This window comes from Aotus nancymaae, unplaced genomic scaffold (genome assembly GCF_030222135.1).
Source record: "Aotus nancymaae isolate 86718 unplaced genomic scaffold, 86718_ANA_hifiasm-v0.15.2.pri h1tg000011l, whole genome shotgun sequence".
Taxonomy (NCBI): domain Eukaryota; kingdom Metazoa; phylum Chordata; class Mammalia; order Primates; family Aotidae; genus Aotus; species Aotus nancymaae.
Window position 1 is genome coordinate 52,911,030 of NW_026988422.1, and position 20,702 is coordinate 52,931,731.

Sequence of the window (20,702 nt, forward strand, 5' to 3'; positions counted from 1 at the left end):
ATTGATGATGTAATGCTGAAGAGTGACACAGAGAAAACAAACCCTCAATTACAGTTAGTGAATCCAACAACAAGGAGAGTCATAAAGTCCTGTCCTTGTGCACTAAGAAGCCCAAGTACCAAGTAAAGGAGAGGGATGCAGAACCAACCACAACCCATGTGGAAAGTATTAATAGAGCATGGGTTCTGTGGCCTCTAAAAAAACCTTATGTGACGCTGGATGTAAAGCAGCCAAAGATTTTTATCTGGCCTGGTCAGACTAAATCTGCTAGATGTATTCAGTTAATCCATAAACCGAGGTAGCACAAATTCAGCAGAGAAAATCAGTACGGCAGAGGAACTGACATAATTTTTTTAGGAACTACTAAATAAACTTAGGGGTACTATCTCTGGAGAACATCTAGTAGGTGACAAGAGAACTTCCTTATAAGAAGGGAAAGGGACACTAGGGATGCATGTGCACAGAGAACAGTGAGAAGGTGGCCAAGGAGAGAGACGTTGAGAGAAACCAAATCTGCCAGCACATTAATCTTGGACTTCTAGCCTCCAGAACAGTGAGAAAATTAATTTCTGTTGTTTAAGCCACCCAGTCTGTGATACTCTGTTACTGCAGCTCTGGCAGACTAGATGGTCCATATCGTAAATCAGTAAAGAAAACAGCAGGGGGCTGGGCACAGTGGCTCATGCCTATAATCCCAGCACTTTGGGAGGCCAACGTGGGACAACCACTTGAGCCCAGCGTTTGAAGCTACAGTGAACCAAGCTCATGCCACTCCACTCTAGCCTGGACAAGAGAATGAGACCCTGTCTCTTACAAAAAAAAAAAAGAAAGCAACAGGGAGAAAAAAAAAAAACCTACGATACTGTTGCTAATTCTTTCCTATTCTCTCTATTCAAACCTTCTGGAGAACAGTCTTGGGGAGAAGGAGGATTATCCACTTTCTATTTTTAAAGTCATATTAACTTAATAATTAAAAGCTTTTCAAGATGAGGTAAACGATAAAATTAAACCCAAAGATTACTTCTCAACTAATCAAGCTACAATTTACAGGGCTGGGAGACTTGCATCCACAACTACCTCAAGGGCTACAACATCACTTTCTGTTCAGGTAGACTGCTGCTGTTCCATTTGGTTGTGCTTCAAAGGTAAGGTGTTTCACTCATGCTTTCTAAATTCTAGAAGGGGAAAAGCCTTTTTGTAACTTGTTTAGTAACTAGACCACAGCAAATGTTCATTATGCCGAAAGTGGGCCTCAACAGGTTTTGAAAAGCAAATGTTTGGCAAGAATATTGTTAATTCAGCAACAACCAAAAACTTCCCTAAACTCTGAGCACTACTGTAGACACATTTTGTGTAACATACTTGGCATAGTCCTCTAATTTTCCTAAAGGCCATTTTCCAGCTTAATGTCACGTTATCACCTGGAACAGACGGCTTTATTGAGCTGTCTGAGTATTAAAAACAGACATTTTTCTACCATTAGGTAACATGCATTGAGCACATGAAGATACTATTATCGAGAATGAGGAAGATTAAGAAACAAACCATCCTAAGGAAAAACAAACAGTAAGTAAAAAGAATAAAAAGGTATGTATGATCCACACTGTTTGAAAGATCAGGTGGCTTAAATACAAATTTATGGAAAGCTGCAGTCTTTTTTCAGAATACAACTAGAGCAAATGTAGAAATATTTCTTACTAATTTCTTTGATGTCCTGGGTCAACAAAGCCCCAGGGAACATACCTGTCCATCAACAGAGAAAGCCTCCCTTTAGTTAACATGACCAGGGAGGACAAAGGAAAGAAACAGCCCTACCAACTGTTTGTAAAGTAATAAGCAAGAATATGGAGATGGATAATAAAAGCAAAGTGTGTAAAAGCAAGACAAAAATATTCCAGGTGTGAAATAGGAGGAGACTGGAAATAAAGAACATAAAGGAGTTCTATGAAGTCTGAAGAAAGTCTCTTAGGAGGAAAAAAAATCTAGGCATCGTTTATGTCAGATAAGCTATGTCTGAGGGATACAGTTTAATCTGGTTTCTAATTTTTATTTTTAAATTTCCTTTGGTCACAGCTTATGTTAGAAGAGAAATGCTGTCCTCTACTGCTAAAGATCCATCCCCTCAGGGCACAGCATGCCAAAGGTCAACAGAGCCAGCAATAGCAGTACATTCAAGCAAAAGATATACTCACCTGCTTCTGGATCTGCAGGAATTCTCCACATGTACAGGTTGAAGTCATCAGAGCCTGAAAGGATATACTGTTGGAACAAAATACGTGTACATATATATAACATTATATATTATAATCTATAATAATAAATACAATATTTAATATAATAATAAACATATTGTTTGTTTTGAGAGAGTCTTGCTCTGTCGTCCAGACTGGAATGCAGTGGTGTAACCTCAGCTCACTGCAACCTTTGACTCCTGGGCTCAAGTGATTCTCCTGCCTTAACCTCCTGAGTAGATGGGACTACTGGGACTACAGGCACATGCCACCATGCCCAGCTAATTTTTTGTATTTTTCAGTAGGAATGGAGTTTGACCATGTTGGCCAGGCTGGTCTCAAACTCCTGACCTCAGATGATCCGCCTGCCTTGGTCTCCCAAAGTGCTAGGATCACAGGTGTGAGCCACCACGACCAGGCTAAACATATTGATTTCTAATATATCTATCTGTACAGAGATTTCTTTTAAATAAACAAGATAAATAGGCATATAAGGAACCACACAGCAAACATCCTCTTAAAAATATCTGCATATCAAAAGGTTTGTTAGCTAAAACCCAGCAGCAACAACAACAACAACAAAATGATCCAATTCAAAAAGGGGCAAATTTGACAGTTCTCTAAAGAAATATACAAATGGCTAATAAGTACATGAAAAGATGTTCAACATTACTAATAATAAGAAAAATGCAAATTGAAACCATAAGGAAATACTATTTCACACCCATTAGGATGACTATTATAAAAAAATGACAAGTACTGGCAAGGATGTGGAGAAAGTGGGAACCCTTGTGCATTGCTGGTGGGAATGAATAACAGTGCAGCTACTGTGGAAAGGAGTATGGCAGTTACTCAACAAGTTACACACAGAACTACCATATGATGCAGGAATTACAATCCTAGGTAAATATCCAAGAATTAAAAGCAGGACTCTAACAGGTATCTGTATATCCATTTTCATAGCAGCATTATTCACAATAGCCGAAAGGTGGAAACAACCCAATAATCTACTGACAGATGAATGAATAAACAAAATGTGGTAATATACACAATGGAATATTATTCAGCCTTTTAAAGGAAGAAAATTCTGACACGTGCTACAACATGAATAAACCATGATATTATCTTAAATAAGGCAGAAACAGACAGATACTGTATGACTCCATTATATGAGGCACTTAAAGTAATGAAATTCACAGAAACAGAAAGTGGTTGCCAGGGGCTGGGAGGAGGGAGAATGAAGAGTTAGTGTTTAGTGAGTAGAGTTTCAGTATGGGATGATGATGAAGTTCTGAAGACAGATAGTGGTGATGGCTACATAGCAATGTGATTGTACTTAATGCCACTGAATCATGTGTTTTTAAATGGTTAAAATGGTAAATCTCATGTTATGTATATTTTACCACAATTAAACAAATTTTTTTAATGCAGAATGTAAAATCTAGGAGCTTCCCAGAGATCTTTTATGCAAGGCCAAGTATCCTGAACTTCCCTACTGCCAGCTTATATCTTTGAGCAGGAAGCTATCACCAACATAGCCATGAATTAGTGTCTGGGCATAAGCAATGGTCTTTTATGTGGCAGCTCCAAACTGCTTGATCTCTAAAAGACAGGACACTGTGCCAGACCTACTCTAATTTGAACTCATAAAAGCATTTTCTAACATTATCTAATAGTAACCAGAGAGTAATTCTGAGAGTTCATCTATTTCCAAAGATTAACATAAGTGTTTTACTTTGAGTTGAGGTCAGCATTACTTCTTCCTGCCTTTTGTCCCCATCTGCTCATTTCCCTGAAAAGAAAGGCCTACTGTTTTCCTTTTGTGTGTGTGTATGTGACAGGGTCTTGCTGTTTTGCCCATGCTAGAGTACAGTGGCATGATCATGGCTTATTGCAGTCTTGACCTCCCGGCTCCTGGGCTCAAGTGATCCTCCCGCCTTAGCCTCCCGAGTAAATGGATTACAGGCATGCACTACACCACCCAGCCTATTTATTTATTTATTTATTTATGAGACAGAGTCTCGCTCTCTTGCTCAAGTGATCACCTTGCCTTAGCCTCCCAAGTAGCTGGGACTACAGGCGGGCACCACCACAGAGCTAATTTTTTTGTAGAGACAGAGGCCTCACTTTCATTGCCCAGGCTGGTCACAAATTTGGGCTCGAGTGATCCTCCTGCCTCAGCTTCCCAATGTGTTGGGATTATAAGCATAGGCTACAGCACCTGGCCAGGCCTAGAGTTTTCTAAAGACATCATACTTGAAAATGACATCAAACAATCCCCAAAAAGTGTAAGTCTGATATACCCACAACCTCCTGCCTAACATAAATTACTAAATACTGTGCAACCACTTAAAATCAATTTCCTAGCCTTCAAACACTTGAGAGAACATGAGAAAAAAGGTAAAGGGAGGTAAGTTTAAATGCTATCCATAGGGGCTAGGTAATCTTCCCAGGGCACAGTGGAAAAAGCAGTGGGCTCAGTTTCTTTATCTGCAAAATAAGAGAACTGGACTGATGGCTCTGTGAGGCTCATTTAATTCTAAGATTCTATGATTACTCTGTGAAGGAATGGTGGAAGCTGAATTAGACCTCAAAAGTCTCTAAGCTGCCAGCCCAAGTGATTTGATAAGTCACTCCACAAACATGCTTAAGACAAGGACACTCATAAGACTAATCTTGTTAAACTTTAATTTAAATAATAACAACAAAAAACATAATTTAAAAAATGGGCAAAGAACTTAAATAGACATTTCTCCTAAGAAGTATAACATGGCCATATACAAATGGCCAATAGGCACATCAAAAGATGTTCAACACCACTGATCATTAGGGAAATGCAAATCAAAACAATGAGATACCACCTCATGCCCATTAGAATGGTTACTATCAAAAACAAAGACCCAGAAAATAGTTTCTCAAAAAATTAAAGATAGAACTATCATATGATCCAGCAATTCCAATTCTGGGTATATACTCAAAAGTACTGAAAACAGGATTAGAGATACTTGCAGCCTATGTTCATAACAGCACTGTTTACAATGGCCAAGAGGTGGAATCAATCCCCCATGTTTCTATCAACATCAGCCTTAACAAGGAAGCAAATTCTGACACATGACATAACATGGATCAACTCTGACGATATCACATCATGCTAACTGAAATAAGCCAGTCGCAAAAGGACAAATACTATATGATGCTACTAGAGTAGTCATGAAAATTCAGACACAAAGTAGAATGGTGGTTGCCAGGGCCTAGTGGGAGGGAAAATGGGAAGTTGGTGTTTAGTGGGCACAGTGTTTCAGTTTGAGATGAAGAAGTTCTAGAGATGGATGGTGGTGATGGTTACACAACAATGTAAATGTATGTATTTAATACTACTAAAATGTACACTTTTTTTTTTTTTGAGACAGAGTTTCTCTCTGTTGCCCAGGCTGGAGTACAGTAGTACAATCTCAGCTCACTGCAACCTCCACCTCCCTGATTCAAGCGATTCTCATGCTTCAGCATCCCAAGCAGCTGGGACTACAGGTAGGCACCACTATGAACTTCATGTGGAATTCCTGCTACCCTGCCCCTAATACCACTGCAAAATATACAAACAAAAAAATTTAAAAAGAGTGAGCCCAGTGGGCTTATCAGGGGTTTTACTATTTCATCGTGACGCATCAGTGCTTTCCTATTTGTTTAGCTATACCCTAGGGCAAAGCCATGAGAAGGGAAAACGAGATTCCCAGACAGAATGCTGACTCAGAAGACTGCTTTAGAAGGAAGAAAACTCTCCCAGAGTTAAGGCCTGTTGGGTTTAATATGACAGCTCTGAAAATATGCAGAAAATGCATAGAATGTACAGGCTTTCTCTTGGGGATAAAGGCAACTCCTGACCTCTCTTCCTCTTGGAACTGTTCTTCCACCCACCACAAAATAACAACTTGGGATGATTTTCAGGGAGGGCATCTTGCCTCGCTGCCATCTAGTGAGGGCATTTAAGTGTTCTCACACTCTGGAATCACAAAACTGTCCTGTGGAATTCATTATGGCATTTCACAGTTGTCTGCTGGATGCCTTCTAGCATTAAAAGTTGGCTGCCTGGGGTACTGCTGACTGTGAAGGACAGAAATAAAAGTGAGGTCATTTCTTTATTCATTAAACAAATATTTATTGAATGTCCAATCTGTGTTGGGCATTGTTCCAGGAAAGGGAAGGCAGAGTTGATCAAAAGAGATTCTGTCCCTGTCCTCATGAAGCTTACATTCTATTGGACAGGAGGAGGAAAATATTATACACATATATAATGTGGGTAGAGAGCAGAAAGAACAAAAAAAGTTAAACATAAAAATATATACATATAATGTGTCCAGTGGTGACAAGTGTTATAGAGAAAATTTAAACAGCAGGTAAGGGCATATAGGGAGTGCTGGGGGTTGGGGTGTTAGTTTTTGTTTTACAGAGGGTGGTCACAGAGGCCTCTTTGATAAAATGGTATTTTGAATAGAGTCCTGAAGGAAATGAGGGAGCAAATTATGTGGATATCTGGGAGAAGAGTATTTCAGGAGAGCAGACAGAGTTCTAGCTATTTAAAATATAAGGTAGCCATTAAGAGCTCTTTTATCTTTTTTAAGCTTTGCAGAAATAAAAATAATTTCAAGTGAGCTGAGTACAGAGATACATTTACTATCATAAGAGCACCTGGAAAGATTCCTCTCTTCTAAAGCTATGTTGAAAGGGTCATCCCCTCCTGGACTCGGGCTGGTTGGGGCCACCGAGTGCGGCCCTGCTGATGGTTAGTGCTAAAGAGGCTCACCAGGGCACTGCAGGTCTAGGTGCGCCATCTCACAAATATGTGCTGTGGGATACACAGAAAAATAAGGAAGAAAACAAAGACCAAACAGTGACAATGGCACTGTTTCACTACCTAAAGAAATAAACCCAAAGTACTTCATTATATTACAACGTAAGAAACACAGTAATTAATTCAATTAATCAGAAAACTGAACTTCACCTCAGTGGTAAAATTGGAGGCATAGGTTTTTCTCTCTGTCTTTTCTTTTTTACCTTAATGATCTAATTTCAAACAGTACCTGCTCATTCTCACCCAGGAAATCTGGTGTTTGGGGTCTGAAGCTGACTTGGAGTAAAGTGCTTCTGGCCTAGATAACAGAAAGGCTCAGCAGCAGATACTCCTATATGAATAGGCAAGCTATAGAAACATAATAGAAAAATTGGTTACCCAAAATTCCTATGTTTCATATTTTTATTCCCTTTTATGATGTATGACTTCACAACCAACATTCACATTTAATACACTACTGTGAAAAAAAACTAAAAATTACTATTCAACTTTAGAAGGCAAAAACTAAGTAAGGTGGTATGAAGTTTGTGGCCAAATGGGGACATGAACATGAAGAATTCATTGCCTTCTCTAAGTTTTATTTTTTTTTTTTACCTCATTCTAAATATTGATGGGTAAACCACAAATTAAAAATTCACTTCATGTTCTGCTTTTGTGCTAAAAAAAAAAGCAATAACAAATGTAAGAGGAAAAAATAAATAAGATTTATAAGAATATAAGAAAAAAAGTGAGAAAAAAATGAAACAACTCACTTCGCAGAGCCTTTTATCTTATATTCTACTGAGAAGAACGGGGTGGGGCTCCAAAAGGAAGAAAGAATGTTTTAGATACTTCATTATCTAGGCAATAAAGTCCCCATTTCCCAAAACACCCTGAGCTGAGGGGGAGGTAGGAGATCCATAAACTACAATGAGATCAGAGTGGAAGATATATTTAATTTTTGTTTGGTTTTGTGGGTAAGGTGGGAAATACCAATGCTAAATGAACATGAGTTGTTGTGTGGATACACATTATCCATAATCCCTCCCAGCTGGCCACAAAGATTAAAAGTTGGCCACACTCTGAGTCACCTTGCTGTGAGTCTCCCGGCTCAGAAAGTTCATCCATTCTGTGGTCCAAGACGGAAAACTATTTACTGATCTGAATGTTTACTAATTCTAGATATTTTAAGTAGAGTTAACCTGAGTCCAGTGCATGTGGGGTTTCATCCAATCCACTGTCAGTATGGAGATACTAACTTGCTCAAGCATAGGAAGAGATCAACAATTCCCTCTCAATAGATTTCAAGAAGGAACCACCAACATGACCACCACCAAGAACAACATTGAAAAAGATTACTGACTGGTACCTGTCACTGTCTTACTGGCCCAAATGTCCTCTGTCAATCTATTGACCTTTATAGAAAATGTTGCATGTGTGTGTGTGTGTGTGTTGCGTGCTTACACAGCATTTGATATTCTCCAACATCTGTTGATGAAGAAGGAAACATTATCAATCAGTTACTATTCAATGAGTACTGATCAACTTACCCAGCTCTCTCCAAAGGTTCTTTCCATAGTAATTGATTAATTATTCTCTAGTAAATGGCATGACTGTCTAATTAGCTGTATTGACCAGGACAGAAAAACCAGATGGCTCTCTAGCCTGGATCAGTAACAGCAGAAAGACTGCTATTTAAATTTAAATCAAACACAGCTCTTATTTTCCCCTGACCTCTGTCAGAAGGGGAAAAACAATGTGATTGAAAACTTTGTGATATGCTCTCTAGATGACTATTTCCAGAAAAAGGCTTGCTAAATGGCATATAATACACCTTTGATCATACCATTTACAACCAGTGCTTGACAGAAATACCATCCTTATAACCAGTGCTTGCCACAAATACCACCCAAAGCAATCAGAGCAAATTTTCTTTGGAAACCGGCAAAGCCATAGATTTGTTTTATTTGTGGTAAGAGAAATTTCATTGCCTCCCAGTAAAAGCGTACAAATATGCATTACCCATAAGATAAACACTACTTTTGCATGTGAAGTTACATTATTCTTGCTTCTTTGAGCCATTGCCATTTCAGCTCCATAAGGCTTCTGAAATCCTTCAGTTTATTAAAATAACCAACCTTTATGGGTTCTGTACAGAAAAAATTCTATTAATAAATGAATATTCCATAAAAGCAGCCAGTAACAATCAGTAGAAAAGGGGAAAAAATGCTGTAAATTACCACCAGCTGCTTAAAGCAAAGTGGCCAGCTGAGTCTTATTTGGCAAACCTTTTTGGAAACCTGAGCAAGATGAGGGGCCATTAACCATTATCCCCTCCAAGGGTGTCAGTTTTTTATGTGAGGACTGGGGAGTGAGGAGATGGCAGCACTCACTTCAGTCCATATATGAGTATTTATACTCTTCATTCAAGCAAAGGTGTCCCAGCATTCTGAGGAAGTAATACCGTTTTCTTTTGTCTCCAAAGCTTAAGATACCTCAAAAAGAGGCAAAGCTCTTATACTAAAAATAAAATCTCTAAGGAGGATGAGACAGGTTATATTCTGTTCCCCTTCGTTGACATCTACCAGGGATTTCCTAGTGGGTCCCAGACTCTTAGCCAGGAGCCATGCATTAAAGAACTGTCATGTCCTGTCACCAGATTACATCAATTCCACTTGTTCCTAAAAAGAATCCAGGTCACCTTGTGTTCCTTTACAGCTGAACGATTATAAACTAGACCATATCTAGCAGGCCTACACATACTCCAAAACCTTTTAAGCTTCTAAGTTCTAAAATTGCATCAGTAAACAGACTAAAAGACAACATAATCCAAAGGTAAAATCTTAATCCAGGATTGATATTACTGAGCCTTTAAGTTTCAAGAGTTCCACAAACATTTTATTATTATATGCAAAACATATAGATGTGTACATTTTTCTGAGATGACTGTTTATAGCTTTTAGACTTTCAAAAAGATCCAGGTTTCCAGAAGAGTTATAAATGGCTGATTTAATAACGTTATATTCCCTCTATCTTCTCTTTATAAAACAGGAAGTCTGCCCTCTTCCTCAAAAAAAGTCTCCTAAAACATTCACTCCCTAAACAAGACATGCAAGGAATTCCTCTGCTACAACATTCTGTGTTCAGCTCTTCCTCACCAGCCCATATCACTGCTTGATCTCTATAACACAGGGGGCAGCATGCCTATGAACAAGAGGGTACAACCATAAACAAGAGACTGGGTCTAGTCCTGGTTTTACTAACAATTCAATCTGCCATTTAAGACTACTATCAGCCTCAGTTTCACATGAGGGTGAAACCTGTCCAGCTGCACCCAAAGGTTGCTGGGAGTATCCAGATATAATAGTGAGCCAGGCATAGTGGTTCATGCCTATAATCCCAGCACTTTGGGAGGCTGAGGCGGGTGGATCACTTGAGGTCAGGAGTTCAAGATCAGCCTGGCCAACATGGCGAAACTTCATCTCTACTAAAAACACAAAAAATTAGCTGGGTGTGGTGGCGCGCACCTGAAATTCCAGCTACTCTGGAGGCTGAGGCACAAGAATTGCTTGAACCTGGGAGGCAGAGGTTGCAGTGAGCTGAAATCGCGCCACTGCAATCCAGCCTGGGTGACAAAGTGAGACTCTGTCTCAGAACAAACAAACAACATTGACAAAAAAATATAATAGTGGATATGAAAGTGCTTTAGAAGTTAAAGGGCTAAAAATATATAAGATATAAATGGTAAGGAGATGAAAAAAAACCAGTAGTCTAAAATCACAAAACAAGTCAAAGGATGGAAACTAAGGGTTGAATTTCCCTCATTAAAGTACATCTTTATCTCAGATAAAGGAGAACGTATGGCATGCCAGGTCCCAAAGTGGGCTTAATCAGGGGTACATGGGGTTATTAAAAAAAGAAAAAGCAAAGTTCTAACTTTAGAGGGCACTTCTCTAGCCTAGAGAGTACTTACTGGTGCATTCCACACCTTGGCTATACCCATATAATATCAACACAGAGAGGTTGAGTGATGATGTAATGTCTGAGGCAGGCCATTTATTCAAGGCCATTTTGTTGGATTCATAGGGTGCAAGTCAGCTCTTTCCTCCAAGGGATGGGACAGGATGATTTCATGATCACAATTTTTGGGGCCTTGCCATCTATCAAGTTCAAAAGACCAGTATAAGAGATCTCAGTGCTCAGGTACTCCAGGGCTCAGCCTTTTCAAGAAAATCTTATTATACTTTCTCCTTTCATATACATCTTACTTTCAGCAAGATGTAGGGGACTATTAGGCCAGGCATCAAATGAGACTAAAGCAAAAAATACTTTAAATGATCAGACTGTCCATTTCCAGGCACACATCCCTGCTAGCTTGAAAGACTTACTTCCCAGAAGCCTGAACCATTCTACTGGACTCACAATCTAGGACAAGAGCCATTTAAGGAATTGTGAAAGAGAAGGAACAAAAGCCAAGTGCCGTCTTATACGTGCATGCCAGAAAAGTCAGCAGGTAGAACACTGGCATTCTTTTTTAACCCTATTAAGAGACTGGCTCACTGAGTTTGTAGAGAAGAGTGTGAAGCTTAGAAGACAGAATGTACCCAGTCAGACTTCAGGGAGAAAACAAAGCAAAAATCCAAGTAGGAAGTGAAAGCAAGAAGAACCTTTGGGCTCAGGCAGCCTTCAAGGAAAGGAATGCTGTTTTACTGCAAGAGTCCCTACTATATTGCAAGACTAGAAGGTAGGCTTGCTTCAACCCCGCCCCCCACCAAAAAAAAAAAAGTGTAAGCCTTTAGTTAGTGCTAATTGCTTCTGTTGATACTCAGTCAACCTGATGTCACTTCTGTCACCTGATCTGATGCTAGAAGTTATGAAACTTGAATAATTAAACAAACTATGTATTTGTAGCCAAAAGGGGGAAGACAGATTATATATAGGGCTTTGAGTGCAAACCTCAAAGAGGGTACCATCTGGCAATGTTATGTGAAGGTATCCACCACAGCATCAGGCACACAGTAAATGCTCAGTAAATATATGCTTTCTTATTTTAAAAGATAGAGTGGGGGAAAAGACAGGACGTTGGGAAGTCTTCAGTAGGAAGCAGGAAAAAGGAACTTGTCTCCACTCACCCACGAGTTAGTGACAGATCATGGCACTAAACATGAGAAAAAACATCTTGCTGAATGAAGCACAGAGGTTTCAAACTGGTGGATCTAAAGCAGAATAGGTAGGGTATACACATGTGTTTTATACATACAATAAAGTATGAATTTGTTGTGATATTTTAAAACCAAGAGGCTTCACATAAAAAACTTTATTTCTGTCTTCTCTTGAAAAAAAATCAGAGGCCCTGGCAACAATGGGCTAAAGCTGTGTAGAAGCTGACCCATTTAGATGGGATGTGGGCTCTCCACAGTCCCCGCCACTCTTAATGTTTATGCCCAGCCAATCCGCTTATTTTTGCTGCCAATCTTGCTCCTGTCCACAACAAGTTGTGATCATTCGTACAGTGAAAAAAAGGTCTCTACTGAGAGCCCAAAACTCTGGGTTCTAGCCTTGTATGTGTTGTGACTTGTGACCACTCTGAGATTCAGTTTACTCATCTGTAAAAGAAAAGGTTTGTACAAAATTATCTCTAACAGCTCTGTAATTAGAATTCATCTACAGTGGTGGCTATGAGCATGAGGGAGACACAAAGGAAGCTCAGATGTTTCACACTTTATTCCCCAAGTCCAATTTCTTGAAATGTTAATTTTATTTTGAGGCTAATGAATTACCTACTGAACCTAGGATAGTTTACAAAGAAAGACAGGTACTCCGAACAATATTTGGGTCCATCTGTGCAGACTGAAAAATCTCATAGTTAAAAGCCAGGTGACTGTCTCAGATAAATAGGATCTCTTACTGCTTTTCTTATCCATGTTCATTCCTATTATGGAAATTCTCAGATTCCTGTCTGGGATGGTTACCCAGCCTATGACTAAATGAAGAGTTCCAGAACACAGAGCCTCAGGCAGTGGGTGTTCTCAGAGCATACAGGAATGAGGTCAAATATAAAGCCCAATATAAGGAAAAGGCAGGCTTTGGAAACTGAAAGCAGAAAAAAAGATTCTATCTAGACTCGTCCAAGAATATACATGTCAGTCCTGCAGGTCATACTGTAACTGTGACAACTACTGCCTTATCCCTGAGTGTGCAAAGTCAGAGCCTATAAATCACTTTTAAGACATGTTCTAGGACTGGGACACTAAGTCTGACCTCTTGTGCAACACTTAAAAAAAACTGCAAGTTCAGTAGATTAGTTTCACTATAAATCCATTATTTAATTCATCCTCCTAAAGGTCCCTGGAAGTTGAACTGGAAAAATGATACTTATCAATCCTGATTTACAGTTACAGAAGACTTAGGCCCACAAATCTAAATACCACACATTGACCAAAGACTCAAGATTTACTTCAACAAATTTTCATTGTGTTCTCACTGTGTGCCAGGATTTGGAGACCAGACAATGATGAATTAGCTACATTTCTTAGTCCTAAGGAGTCAACAAAAAGCCAAACATAAATCTCTGTATTTCCTATTCCCTAAGTTATATACCTCTAACTATTTCGGGAATATGAACAGACTTTTAAGACTTTCACTCTGTTAACTGATTCAAAGTTAGATTCAATGACTTTGCATCCTCTTTCAAGAAAAAACACTTACCCCAACCAAAAAGTCGTCTTGTCTGTCAGAGAGAATGAAATACACATAAACTCTTCCCATAGGACAAAAGTCACAAATAATAAATTAGTCAAATCTAAATAGAGAAAATCAAAAGCCATTCAATACTTATATAATTATATATAAACTAAAAGGCAGAAACAATGATATCTTTTATGTATATACCTAGGACTATCACAAAATACCTTCTGTGACTCTGCCCATGACAATACCTGCCCCAGTACGTCTGAGCAAAATGGGTAATTGTAATCCAGATCACAGGTTCTCAATCAGGGGCAATTTTTCCCCCAGGGGACAATGTCTGGAGACATTTTTGGTTGTTTGGTGGATAACTTAGGTTGGTACTACTGGCATCTAGTAGGGAGAGGCCTAGGGATACTGCTAATCATCTTATAATGCATAGAACAGCCCCACACAACAAAGAACTATCTAGCCAAAATGTCAACAATGATAAGGATGGGAAACCACGGTCTAGGTGCTTACATGTTGGCTAGAGGTCTTTGTTCTGGGTCTTCTAAGGTCCATGAAGACAGGCTTTGGTTGCTAAATACGACCTGAAGAAAATCACCTCTTTCACCTTTACCTCAGCCTCTGGTTTCTGGAAATAAAGTCTAATAAACTATTAATATCACCTTCACTGCATTATTCAACAAAACAAGAATTACATGCATAAGAAATTGATAAAAGATGGAAAAATCAACAAAAGCAAAGAAGGAAAGAGAGGGAGAGACTTGATTGTCATTTCCACAGCCAGACGAAGCTAAATCAACCATTCTGCCTATCTGTTCTATTGTGAGTCTGATCACCTCTAGAAACTTTCTTCCCACCCAAGAAACAAATTCCCTGCAGTACCATATAGGCATATACAAATTAAGTCATTCAGGCACTGTGGCATCCCCAAGGAGACATCACTGAGGCCACCTAGTGGTCTCCAGTATGGATCTCAGCTAAGTAGGCCAGAAGACTCCAACATGAGTATGAATTCTGAATTTGGATGTATAGCCTCTGTTTAAAAGAGGGGAAATCCCTAGTTCAGAAAACTTAAAAAAAAATTCTCATCTATCACAAGCAAGTCAATTCAACAGGCATTTATTCGGTTCCTACTAATCTGTTAATCCTTAAACTATGACATTAGGAGGCCTCTAGCAACCGCCATCTAGGGAGAAAAATCCTAGCTTTTACTTCAAAAAGCAAGGTCCTGCCAGGTTCTCAAAGAAATTTTTCTTTTATGCCTCTTTTATATTTCTTTTATGCCGAAAATAACTCTAAGGTAGGGTACAGCATATGAGAATTGTACGTCAAAAGTTGTCACAGCTGATTGGCCCGAAGATAAGAACACTAAGAACTACCAAGAGACTAAGGTTTCTCTTTTTCTCAATCTATATGTGAAGTAGCAATGAGATTTGCTGTGCTTGAGAATATTTGCTTATTTGATCAATCTTCCCTTAGATTTGTCTTTCCTCGGCTTGGTTACCCAGACCAGCCCAACTGGTCACTGACACTTCAGAACTTCTATGGCCAAGACAGAAAGGTGCGAGAATGCCAAGTGTATTCTTAAACTGCCAGCTTGAAGTCAACATCAGCATCTCCATTCCTAGTGAGACCGAGAAAAGGCTGGAAACTCACAGCTTGGGCTCTTCATTTCCAGTTGTGATGCTGGCAGTAAAAAGAAAAAGAGTCAGCATCTGGCGCCCTCTCAAACAAAGCTGCTTAGCACACTTCATCCAAGAAAAAGACGCCATCCCAAGAGGCCATTCAAGATACATGTCTCTTGGATGGTACTTAGGGTGTTTCATTCATCATTGTGTTTTACTGATTTCTTTTTTTTTTTGTCTCTCTCACCAGCAGGCTAATTTTCCATGGATTCCCTCCTTTCTCTGAAATGGCACATTCTTAGAATCTTAAAATCTGTTCACAAACTTGGCAGAGCTAGGTGGCTCAGAACCATATCGTGGCCAGCCTTGGTTTATGGTGTGTGTCTTGTATATACCCATTGGCAGCCTTGATGAAGAAACTCACTATTATTAAGCCAGAACATCTCCAGGCACTCACTGTTTCCCCTTAATTGTTTCTAACTGACATGAAGCTAATGAAAAATAAAGACCAGTATAGAAAGAACAATCACAGAGAAAAGCCTGAGTGTGAGACGCAGGAGGCAGAAAGCACTTACCTGGTCACGATCTCCCGCAAAACAGCAGCTTTTCATAGTGCATGAGTTGAAGTAACCCTGATTGTCAAACTGAAACACAGGCAGGCGGGAGTGGATGTCATAGAGCACAGGGGGCAGGCGCCGCCTCAGGGCCAGGAGCTGGGTACCATTGCTGTTGAATCGTACACTCATGGCACTTTGTAGGGACAGGTTTCCACCATAGCGCAGGAGAGAACTGGAAGGCACAAGGCACAGGAATCAGACATGAGATAGGCTAGACAACAGTCTGAAAAACACATGTTTGCCTGGGACCTCCTGTCAAATTTGTAGAGCTGAATTTCAGCAAAAGGATATTTCTATACAGTGGCTAGAATAATGAGGGTAGCAATGGCTCCATGGTTACTTTAAAGGAAGTTACTTAAATTATCAGCTCTCTTTTGCAGTCTCCAAAAGGTGAATTACCAGTAAATTTACAAGAAAGGGATAACAAAAACATCTTGAAAGAAGAGACATATTAAAATAATGATTTTGTTTACCCAAGCTAACTGTACGACCAAAAACATACTTATTAAGACCCTGAGAAGTGGGTTGTATCCACTCTAACTGGGTAGTCATGGATGGTGTTTAAGCAATATATTCATCCTTCATATTAGAGATCAGCAAAAACAATACTAAATGAGTTGAAGTAACCCTGGGTGCAACAGTTCATGCCCGTAATCCCAGCACTTTGGAAGTCTGAGGCAGGAGGATCACTTGAGCCCAAGAGTTTGAGACCAACCCTGGCAACATAATGAGACTTTGTCTCTACAAAAAATAAAAAATTAGCCAGGCATAGTGACATGTGCCTGTAGGTCCCAGCTACTCAGGAGGCTGAGGAGGGAGGATCACTTGAGCCTAGGAAGTTGAGACTGCAGTAAGCCATGGTTGCACCACTGCACTCCAGCCTGGGTGACAGAACAAGACTCTGTCTCAAAAAAGGAACAATTAAAAACTTTATTGTTTATAATGAATAATCTTTCAATCGTAATCATTTTATTACTTAATTTTGAATTTTTAATCTGTTCACAGAGAATTTATATATTATATATAGCATGATTAGAGAATAAGGTTTTTTTTGTTTTGTTTTGTTTTTTGAGACGGAGTTTGGCTCTTGTTGCCCAGGCTGGAGTATAATGGTGCAATCTCAGCTCACTGCAACCTCCACCATCCAGGTTCAAGCAATTCTCCTGCCTCAGCCTCCCGAGTAGCTAGGATTACAGGCATGCGCCACCACACCCAGCTAATTTTGTATTTTTAGTAGAGACAGGGTTTCTACTAAAATACAAGTGATCCACCCACATCAGCCTCCCAAAGTTCTGGGATTACAGGCGTGAGCCACCATGGCCGGCTTGAGAATAAGTATTAAAGACAATTCTTAAATTTAACTGCAGAGCAAGTAGTGCAATTAGAAAAGAAAAATGACTTGTTTTCCTTTACAATTCCCCATAAGTTTATATGTACCTTTAAAGTATACTTTGGTTAATATATAGAACTTCATTTATCTTGCTTCACTATAGAGTACTATGTTCTGGTTCACCTAATATTCTTCTGCAGTTTCATAAGATTCACGTTTTTTTTTTTTAAGTCACACAGTATGGTTCTAAATAATTTCTTTGGATGATTCAAAAGGTAATTTCAATATTAGAGTGAACCAGGATGGCCATGAGCATTAATAAGTATATATAGTACTAATTTTTAAAGGGTGTGGGGGTGGTGAGTGTGATCTTTCAGGCAGTCAGGATCATTATTTTATTACAAAGGGATGACTGCTCACAGTTCATGTTAAAACCAAGTTTTCTTTTGTATTTTGGATTAATTTTTGGAGCACTGAATTACTGGTAGGAAAGTGAAGTTAAGTATACATGTTGGAGACACTGTAGAAATAAATGCCACATCAGAACTACTAACTCTCTCTGTCTCATGCAGACATTATTGTCATGGAAAGGTAGTGACCCCAGTCGTTTCAGAGAAAAAAGTTTGTAAATTCTAGAGAATCACAGACCTGAAAAGGGCCTCAAGACACTTAAATTAGAGCCTAACAGATTTATTTGAAACATTTTAAAGAAGTTTTAATCGCATTGTACCAAGTGAAAAGAGCTATCTATACATTACCAGAACAGAGTTAATATCGAATGACGATAACACATTTTCTTTTTTTTGCCAAGAGTGGTGGGGAAAATTCAGCAGGCAAGAAAAGAGCTATCCTATGGGAAGAGAAACCCTGAAACCACAGTACAGAGGTAGCTGCCAACCTAGCTTGGTCACAAAAACAGTCTGGACCAACACCAGACCCAGGGGGTCTGGTGTTTATCAGCAGGGGTCTGCAGCTGGCCACTCCTGGTGAGAATGATAAGGATGATCCAGTTTGCTAAGAAGAGAAGGTTTGGAAGCAGTTTGCCCTCATAGACAAGATATAAAGATGATGTCAAAGATTCTGGCTCTGAGTGTAAGATGCATGAAAAATCATCTAGGACTTTAAAAAATATAGATTCTCAGGATTCCCACCTTCTGCCCCCCAACAATATTCTAATTCAATCTAGGAGGTGGGCCCAGGTATCTGAATTTAGCCAGCAACATCAGTTAATTGGGATACAGTTGACTTTCAAACCACACTGTGAGAAACATGATTCCATTTTGGAATTTGTGGGTTGCGGGTGGAGAGAGAGACCCAGTCGGTCCTGTATCCCCCAAAGCAGTCTTCTCACCAAAGGAAGGAATGCTCTGGTACTGCAGCTCTGTGTAGAAACAAGGCTTGGGCAAAACAACCTGCAATCCTTTTAGGATTGTAATCAAAGAGGGAAGACTTTAGAAAACCATCCCTAGAATTCCAGACATCAAGTGGGGGGCTGGTATCCCTGCAGGCCCCAACTAGTAATCCCTGCAGAGAAATGCCCTTCTAATGGTCCTAAACACAGACCACACTCACTCGCATACACAGAATGAATGACAGGACTGTTAGAGACCAGGCATTTCCTTTACAGGGTGCTCTGGCTGCTACAGGCATGTGGTGTTACCTAAACACCGAACTCAAAAACAATCAGAGGCTTTCAATCCAAGAACAGCATAGAGTGTGCAAATAAACCAGCATCTGTAGGACTGAAGAGGCATTGGGGGGCGGGGGGGGCATGGAAACAAGAGTCAACAGAAAGAGACTTGGCCAGCCTCACCAGCCATAGCAGCAGGGGTTTACAGCAGCTCAGGCATCCTTGAGAGGAAAGCTAGAGCCTCTGGCAAACACCCTTTCCATCTGTTAACAGGAACTTCTGCTGCCCATTCTAGTCAGGCCTATAGAGGAGTCTGCCCAGGACAGGCATGTGGGCCATCCCAACCCCACCCAAGCTCCCTGACCTGCCATCTGCAGTTGGATTACACTACAGGAATTTGGTTGTGGGCTCCAGGACAGTAACTAAATTTTCTCTTGCCTATGCTTCTGGGCAGGGAACTCTGACCTCTCACACAAAGAAAATACAGAGGAATCTTGCTCCTAGAATGTTTAGGGGTGCTATTTAAAGAGCAGTCACCACCAACACTGAAAACTTCATGTTTTGGTACAAAATTCGATTCCTTCCAGAAGGATGGAATGACACCAGAAATCCAGAAATTTATATTAACTGTAATTTCTCAGCAGCGGTCTGCAGCTGGCCACTTCTGGTAAGAATGATAAGGATGATCTAGTTTGCCAAGAAGAGAAGGCTTGGAAGCAGTTTGCCCTCAGAGTCAAGATATAAAGATGATGTCAAAGATTCTGGCTCCAAGTGTAAGATGCATGAAAAATCATCTAGGACTTTAAAGAATGTAGATTCTCAAGACTCCCACCTTCTGCCCCTCAACAATATTCTAATTCAATCTGGGAGGTGGGCCCAGGTATCTGAATTTAACCAGCAATGCCAGTTAATTGGGACACAGATGACTTTCCAACCACACTGAGAAACATGATTCCATTTTGGAATTTGTGGTTTGGGGGTAGAGAGAAAACAAGGTGAGAAAAGAGAAATTATCAAAGTCAATGAAAAGCTAACCATACAATATGGCACTTTGTATAGACTCATGTCTGTTGGCAGAAGGATCTCCAATTCCTCTTCAGATCGGAGTTCTACACCATCAATGCCTGAAATGTTTTCTTCCTGTCCTCAACACATTCCCTGAAGAAGAAATTTCTCATTTCCTCTTGAAGAACTATGGGTGCCTCTATACAAACAAGAATGCCTCAATCTTGACTTGCTTTCTTGGACACTTATCTTGATAATGAAAATGCCACTGTCTCTACTCCTTCAGAGAAGAGGCTACCAATACACTCAAATAAGATGAGCAATATCTTGAAAGAATTAGCAAAACATGTTAACAATGAGTTCAAATACAAATATTCCTATAAGAAAAATTAATGAAATACATCTATCCCAACCTATCTTCATCCAAGGATTTTCTATAAAACACAACAAGAACAGGGTAGAAGATGATCCAAAAGGCTTAGGACAAAAAGCAAGAACACCTCAGAGCATCAGGAAAACATTCCTCACAAGTGCGGTCTCCTGCCGTTTTTTTAAAATTTATTTTTATTTTTTATTTTTTTAAGTACAAAAAACCCCCCACACAATTGGACTTCTTTATTGCTCTGGTGGGGTAAAAAGAACATTTAAAAAAGTACTTGGCCAAGGCTAAAGCCTTGCAATACAAGAGAAACAGGCCAAGGCTGTTTCCAGAGAAAGTGATTAGGAGTGTCACTTCCAGC

The 20,702-nt window shown here is 39.7% G+C and overlaps 1 protein-coding gene and 1 long non-coding RNA gene across 7 annotated transcripts in view; one reads left to right on the forward strand and one right to left on the reverse strand.

Moving 5' to 3' along the window:
- DCAF5 (DDB1 and CUL4 associated factor 5) overlaps positions 1-20,702 on the reverse strand; it is a 102,135-nt gene that overhangs the window by 22,639 nt on the left and 58,794 nt on the right. For 5 of the 6 annotated variants that reach the window (XM_012438185.3, XM_012438184.3, XM_012438187.3 and 2 more), the window contains exons 6-7: positions 15,956-16,169; positions 2,193-2,259 (exon numbers count right to left, since the gene is read on the reverse strand). In XM_012438185.3, the coding sequence (XP_012293608.2) occupies positions 2,193-2,259; positions 15,956-16,169 (281 nt within the window). Of the gene's footprint in view, positions 1-2,192; positions 2,260-14,405; positions 15,442-15,955; positions 16,170-20,702 lie in introns of those variants that run through there. The other variant, XM_021675055.2, reaches the window with a different exon arrangement.
- On the forward strand, positions 1,061-2,356 carry LOC135274251 (uncharacterized). Its single transcript, XR_010342071.1, has 3 exons — positions 1,061-1,145; positions 1,484-1,566; positions 2,074-2,356. It is a non-coding gene; the product is annotated as an uncharacterized LOC135274251 (long non-coding RNA).